The sequence below is a fragment of the Sabethes cyaneus genome, chromosome 3 (assembly GCF_943734655.1).
Source record: "Sabethes cyaneus chromosome 3, idSabCyanKW18_F2, whole genome shotgun sequence".
NCBI classification, from domain to species: domain Eukaryota; kingdom Metazoa; phylum Arthropoda; class Insecta; order Diptera; family Culicidae; genus Sabethes; species Sabethes cyaneus.
This window is the reverse complement of record NC_071355.1, coordinates 163,602,161-163,609,900: the sequence shown is the minus strand read 5'-3', so window position 1 is coordinate 163,609,900 and position 7,740 is coordinate 163,602,161. Positions and strand designations below refer to the sequence as shown.

The following is a 7,740-nucleotide window of genomic DNA, read 5'->3' as shown; positions in this document are numbered from 1 at the left end:
GGCAATGTACTTGAGCCTCTTATCTTTAATATCTATACTAACGACTTGTTGAAGTTGCTTTCATCATCGAAACTTTCTTTTGCCGGCGATCTAAAAAATGTTCATGTGGTTGCCACTCCTATCGACTACGTTGCATTACAAGCTGATATCAACCAATTACTCATTTAGTGCGGTGACGACGATATACGTCTTAGCACTGCTAAAAATGCAAGGTATTTTCCTACAGTCGCTGTGATAATGTTTCTCTCCATCAGTACAAAATGAGTCTGGAATGTGTCATCTCTATCCGCGATCTAGGTGTTACAATCGACTCGAAGGTGAGGCGTAATGAGCACATAAACCAAATGACTGCCAAAGCTAACACAGTTCTTGATTTTGTGGCACGTCATGCTTCTGGATTCACCGACGTTTATTGCCTCAAGACGTTGTATTGCTCGCTTATCGGAAGCATTTTAAAGGATACATCAGAGATTTTTCTTTTCGATTTAAGCTAGGCAGATGTGATGTCTTGAAAGCGAACAATTTCGTTAAAGTGTGAAAATACCCCTTCTCTTCAATCGATTTAGTCGTTTGAACATTGATCCTAGACCAATTTGATGTCCTGAAAGTGAAACGTTATGGAAAAGTGAGCGACCACCCTTTGTTTTTGCTCGATTGCATCCATGTATATACACGGGTACGAAAGGGTATTTTCAGCAGGTTTCTAAATTTAGCCTATTTGCCTTTTCTTTGCCAATTAAAATACTTTTCCAACATACAATTTTAATATGTTATAACTATTTTCTCAAAACTGTAAGTAATCTACTATTTTTTATTCATAGAACGTCAAAACAACCTGTTCTTCCACTAGAACTAGACCATAGGCCGCAAAAATAGATGCAATCGCTTAATGGGCTGAAAATACCCGCGACGAAAAAGGACTACGGGTTGAAGTGCCTGTCGGAGCCGTGCCAGGCTCACGGGGGATGAAACAAAATCGCTTCCTAGCCTTGTTGCGGCATAAGCAACATGTCTTGACAAGACCGAACAGGAACGTTGCCGCTCAAGCTAGGAGCCGTCAGGAAAACGAGTGTTCTGTTCAAGCACTTGCGGATAACAATTTACTCTTCTTTCTAATCCTGAAAAGGACGGGTTTGGTCCGCAAGTCCATCGACAGCTAGCACTCAACCAGTGGGGGGCTGCATTTGTGTTCTGCATAGGCACCGGCGGATAACAGGATGGAGAAAATAAACCTTTCTTGTCCTTAAAAGGACGATTTGGTCCGCAAGCCTGCTGCAGCAACACTAAGCCAGTGGAGTGGACTGTATATACATCTGCTACTTCCCAGGACGTCTTCAGAGGATGTGAAGGAAGCACTAGTTTACTCTAAAAACTACTCCATTTATTCTTCTTGATGTTAACAGATTGAAATGTGGAAAAATACTGAATGCCGCGCTAGTGCGCGGACTGGTTATATAGCGTAAAAATCTTCTTCTTCCCTGCTGCTGCTGCTGCTGCTCGCCTCGTACGTAACATGTGAAATGGCAGAACGCGAAAAAAAGGTGTGGCTAATTTCGCAGCGGTGGTTCGATGTCTTGATGCTGTTGTTGTTATTGTTGGTGCCTGTGGTGATTCGCGCTTGCGCGTGAACATTCTCCCCCGGGCTGAGAAGCATTCTCGGAACAATTCTCGAATAGTTGAATATTATCCTCGATGGGAAGCACTGCAATCCTTGATACTGGTCGCTTGTAAACAGTGTTACCCACCATGACGTCGACTGTACGAACCAGTCCATCGGAACCTGGATATGTCCGCATAATCCTTCCCAATTTCCAGCTCATTGGTGGCAAATTTTGGTCTTCCAGAAGCACTATCATTCCTGGCTGTAGATTATTCTTCCTTATTTGGTCCTTGGTTCGTTGTTGTAAAGTTTGCAAGTAGTTATTTTTCCATTTCTTCCAAAATTCGTCTCGTAGTCTTTGTACAAACTGCCAACGATCAAGACGGTTGACAGGAACATTCTGGTAACTTGGTTCCGGGATGGCGGTAATCGCTCGTCCAAGTAAAATGTGTCCAGGTGTACATACCTCGGGGGCGTCAGCATCAGGTGACGTAGCATAAAGTGGTCGGGAATTCAATATAGCCTCAACCTGTGTCAAAACTGTCACGTATTCCTCGAAAGTCAAATGAGTATCTTTCAAAGTTCGCTTCAAGTGATATTTAGCACTCTTTACGGCCGCCTCCCAAAGACCACCAAAGTTCGGAGCCTCAGGAGGAATAAAATACCAAGCTATCTCCTTTGGTTGACAAAAACCCTCAATTTTATCGACACTATATTGAGATCGAAACATTCTGTACAGCTCGTTCAGTTCCGCTTTAGCACCCTGAAAATTGGAACCATTATCTGAGTGTATTTCACGGGGCTGCCCTCTTCTGCTGATAAATCTGTGCAATGCACCAATAAATGCATCGGTGGTCATGTTCGACACTAGTTCCAAGTGCACAGCTCGAGTAACCATGCACACGAATACGGCAATATATGCCTTCTCTAAAATCGACTTCCGTTGGCCTTTCTTGACATATATGGGGCCTGCGTAATCCACTCCAGTCACTTCAAATGGAAATGCAGGTGTCACGCGACAAGATGGCAAATTCCCCATTTGTTGGCTTGCCTTTGTTGGTTTGGCACGAAAACAGGTGACGCAACTCCTGGTGATTTTCCTTACAGCAGATCTACCTTCCAGTAACCAATACCGTCCTCGAATTATTACTAGTAGACTCGATGGTCCAACGTGTAAGTTTTCAATATGGTAAGCGCGTATTAACAGATCGACAATCGGGTGCCTCGGCAAAATGTATGGATGTTTGGCCATGATTGATATAGACGATTTTTTTAGTCTACCACCTACTCTGAGCAGTCCGTCCTGGTACACTGGGTTCAGCGAACCAATTCTTTTACACGGTTCGTTGTTTTCAATACGGCTAATTTCGTCTCCTAAGATTTCATGCTGCACCACCTTGATGATCACAATCATCGATTCTCGGAATTCAGAAACAGTGAGGTGACGTTTCAGATTGCGGAGATTACAATTCTTAATTTTGCAATTAGAGATGAAACGTAGAACATATGCGATTACCCTTTGCAGTTTACGAAAGGAGCTAAATTTGGCGAAAACGGGAAGATCATCAACATTATAGGTGACTGCAGAAATAAAGGCAGTCGTTTTCATCTCAGGCAATTCATCATCCGATATCGGATCAGGAGATTCAATTTCGTAGTTTATTGATTGCAAAAAAAGAGGACCCTTCCACCACAAATCATTGGATAGTAAGGCTTTAGGCAACGATCCTCTTGACACAATATCCGCGGGATTTTCCTTAGTCGGAACATATTTCCAAGTGTAATTCTGTGTTTCATTGATAATCTCAGTCACTCGGTTGCGAACAAACACTTGGAGGGTTGGTAATGGTTTGCGTAACCAAGCTAGCACAATCTGGCTATCAGACCAGAGAACAACGTCGTCGAAATTTACCTTTATGGTATCGATTACCTTCACCATCAGTCTGGATAACAGGCGAGCTGCTAACAACTCTTTGCGAGGAATACTTAATTCTGCTATTGGGGCGACTTTCGATTTACTACATAACAGTCGCAATGCGGCGCTTCCATCGGAAAAAATACTTCGAACATATAAAACCGCTCCGCACGCAGCAATCGAGGCATCCGAAAATCGATGGATCTCCATAGTAACGAAGTTGGGAAAAATAACACGTCGAGGGACCGTCATTTCATTCATTTGTGGCAGAGTATCTCGAAACTTCAACCAGGAAACAAGCAGTTCTCCTTCAAGATTCTTATCCCAGGATAGGCCAGCGGTCCACAATTTTTGCATAAGAATCTTTGCCACTACTACGATGGGAGAGACTAAACCCAACGGATCGAACAACCTTCCAATTTCCGAAAATACCTTTCTCTTGGTGAATAATTCATGTGGGTCGGCCGAGGTCTTCGTAACGAAAAGAAATTCATCTGATTGTGGACTCCAGGTGAGTCCCAGGGTTTTGATTACTTCGCTGTTGGTTGGACAATCCAGTCGTACTAATTTCTCCCTATTTTCTTCAGGGACTTGGCTCAGCAATTTCGAACAATTTGAACTCCACTTGTGGATGGGAAATCCACCAAGCTGAAGCATCTCTTGCAACTGACGCTGTGCTTCTACGGCTTCTTCGACGCTCGTGGATCCAGAAAGGATATCGTCGACATAACAATCTTCTAAGATAATTTTGGACGCAAGCGGAAATCGATCACCCTCATCGTTGCACAACTGGACCAGGCTTCTGGTGGCAAGAAAGGGGGCTGAAGCTGTCCCGTACGTCACAGTCTGCAGCTCCAAAACTCGTAATCGCTGGTTGGATTCCGTGCGCCAAAAAATCCTTTGGAATGGAGTATGACATGCAGCAACTAATACCTGCCGATACATTTTGGCTATGTCAGCGGTAAACACGACGACATGTAAGCGAAATCGGAGAAGGATACTGAATATATCGCTTTGAACAACACCACCGACATGAAGGACCTCATTTAAAGACTTGGCTGCTTGATAGGGCTTGGCTGAAGCATTAAACACTACCCTTAACTTCGTTGTCGAACTGGTTGGTCGCAGTACTGCATGGTGAGGCAAATAATAACGCCCTTGAGAAGGATCATCATTGGCTTCATCTACTTCTTGACAATGACCTAATGCCTCGTACTCAGCAATAAACTCTGAATAAAGTTTTTTCAAGGTAGAATCCCTTTTGAATCGTCTTTCAAGCATCAGAAAACGGCGAAGAGCGACAGATCGGTTGTCCTGCAGCATGGAAATATCTTCATGGAAAGGGAGCGTGACTATGTATCGTCCGGTTGACGTACGCCGATGGGTAGATCGAAAAATTTCCTCACACGTATCTAATTCATCTTTCTCCTTTGTAGGCAGCGAAATATCCTCAACTTCCCAAAAACGACTAATTGTATCATTAAGAGTACCTAGTGATGCAGTGTGAGCTAAAACAGCATTGGAGGTTTCTGTGTGGAATTCGCCAGAGAAAACCCAACCCAGATGAGTTTCATGGAGCTCGGGAAGACCATCATCAAGAAAAATTTGACCGGATTTCAACAGTGTGAAAAACTTCGAAGCACCGATCAACATGTCGATTTTACTAGGCACATGGAAGGTGGGATCTGCCAACTGCAATCCAGCGGGAATTGGCCACGACGAAACATCTATCTTAACGGAAGGAATAATACTGGTTACTTTTGGTACCACAAGGCATTCCACATCAGTAGAAAAATTGGAACACCGAGAGTAGATTTTTACTGTTAGCTTTTCCCTTGCATAAATCTTCGCTCCACCAATTCCGGTAATAGGCACGTACACCGGCTCACGGGAAATCATCAATCGGTTGGCAATCGCTTCAGACAGAAAGGAGACTTGAGAGCCGCTATCTAACATCACTCGACAAGGAATTGATTGACTATCGGCACTCTCGAGGCTCACAACGGCAGTTAACAGCATCGCGGTTTTTACAGTATGTGAATGATTGCAGGAACATGGCGTGGCGCTTGTTGAAGGAAAAACATTGGGACTTGCACTAGCTTCGGCGACGATACTACAAGATTCCTTTTCAGAAAGGGTTTCCGTCTCGGAGGGTTTTGCTTGGAAATCTTCGTGAAGGAGGGTATGGTGTCGTCTTTGACATTTCGAACAAGTACGCTTGGAAGAACAATCTTTGGCACAGTGGCCCGGTCGGAGGCAATTAAAACAAATTCTTAATTGCTTTACTTTGGTTTTGCGGTCTGAAACATGCATCTTGGCAAAAACGGGGCACTCAAAATGACGATGCATTTCACCACAAATCTTACATTGACTTTCAGAATTAGAGGACGTGACAGTATGGACCTTTTGATTCACAGGCTTCATTGGCTTAGAAGAAGGCTCCTTCGCCGCCACAGGATGACGAGAATTTTGAAAACGCTCAAGAATTTGGCACTCACCTTTTAAAAACAGCAACGTATCGTCATACTTTGGTAACTCACCATGGGCTTGGTTCCGTTCCCACAGCTGTAGAGTGCGATCGTCCAAACGGGAGATTAGCAGCTTCGTAATGATAACACCAGACAATTCATCCACTGCCAGACCCTGGTACTGCAACGCTGCAACATGCCGTTCACATGACTTTGTTAACTCCAACAGGTCCTTGAAGTTGCCTTTCGCCATCGGTTTCAGCTGGATCAAACCTTCAACGTGTGTATCCACAATGACACGTTTGTTCTCAAACTGCTCTTTTAACTGTTTCCAAACTTGGCTGAAGTTGTTATCTTGTATCATCTTGGCGTTAATTAAGCCGGCCGCATCACCTACCAGAGCTTTGTCAAGGTAATGCAGTTTGACGGCATCTGAATCGCCACTTTTCATCACAAGATCCTCAAACATGGCCTTGAATTTCGGCCAATTTTCCACTCGACCGTCGAAAGAAGGTACCGGTGGTCGCAAAGGATGATTTTGCACGATCACCGGGGCAGCACCACTAGTGAGAGCAACCGTAGGAACAGGTTTGGCAAAACTCTCCACTAGACGCTCTAGCCGATCGAGCGCTTCGGTATGAAGAACATCAAACTCATCCAGCTTTTCGTCTTGTTCTTCTATTCTAGTTGGTGGGATTTTTTCCATCACTTCACGATGGACTACTGTGTACTCGGCATAATGTGTTTCCAATTTCTTGCCGTACACTTTTAGTAGCGATACACTAATTAACGACGGATCATCTTCCGCGTTTTCCAAATTGTTGTTAATTTTTGTCACTTTGCCTTTTATCTGGCCGCGCTGGTGAATGAGCAGCTGCAGCTCATCGCTGTCCGTGTTGGACCTCTTGGGTGTACGGGAGACAGACATTATGGCGAATTAACCTTTCACTATGCACTTTCTTCTTTACTTTCCACTCAAATGTCTAATTTAAATTGTTCGATTCACACAAATTTGTTTAACTTTTCGGTTTTCACTAATCACTATCAACTTTTGCTACTAGCCTTCCCTCCACATCCTCATCATACTCCGTTTTTAGTAGCGCGCAAACGGTCCCTTCTATCCGGCTCGAAGGACCATGTCGGAGCCGTGCCAGGCTCACGGGGGATGAAACAAAATCGCTTCCTAGCCTTGTTGCGGCATAAGCAACATGTCTTGACAAGACCGAACAGGAACGTTGCCGCTCAAGCTAGGAGCCGTCAGGAAAACGAGTGTTCTGTTCAAGCACTTGCGGATAACAATTTACTCTTCTTTCTAATCCTGAAAAGGACGGGTTTGGTCCGCAAGTCCATCGACAGCTAGCACTCAACCAGTGGGGGGCTGCATTTGTGTTCTGCATAGGCACCGGCGGATAACAGGATGGAGAAAATAAACCTTTCTTGTCCTTAAAAGGACGATTTGGTCCGCAAGCCTGCTGCAGCAACACTAAGCCAGTGGAGTGGACTGTATATACATCTGCTACTTCCCAGGACGTCTTCAGAGGATGTTGTACTGGAGTCATCTGCGAGATATAACACACCTTGCACCGTTAGATACAATACATTGGATTAGGTGCGGTGTATCTCTTATGTGATGGTTATCGAGAGAGAAAGAGCGCTTGACAGCCGAGCAGAGAATCGGCAGTTTACGGATAGACACGCGAGGGATCAGATCGGTACAAATGGCGACGAGAATAAAAATGGGTAAGTTCAGTGAAAAC

General features: G+C 44.4%; 1 protein-coding gene across 1 annotated transcript; it reads right to left on the bottom strand.

Moving 5' to 3' along the window:
* Positions 1 to 1,589: 1,589 nt before the first annotated feature.
* On the bottom strand, positions 1,590 to 6,911 carry LOC128740351 (uncharacterized). Its single transcript, XM_053835890.1, has one exon. It carries the CDS (start codon positions 6,909 to 6,911, stop codon positions 1,590 to 1,592), a length of 5,322 nt encoding a protein of 1,773 aa, XP_053691865.1.
* Positions 6,912 to 7,740: the final 829 nt, after the last annotated feature.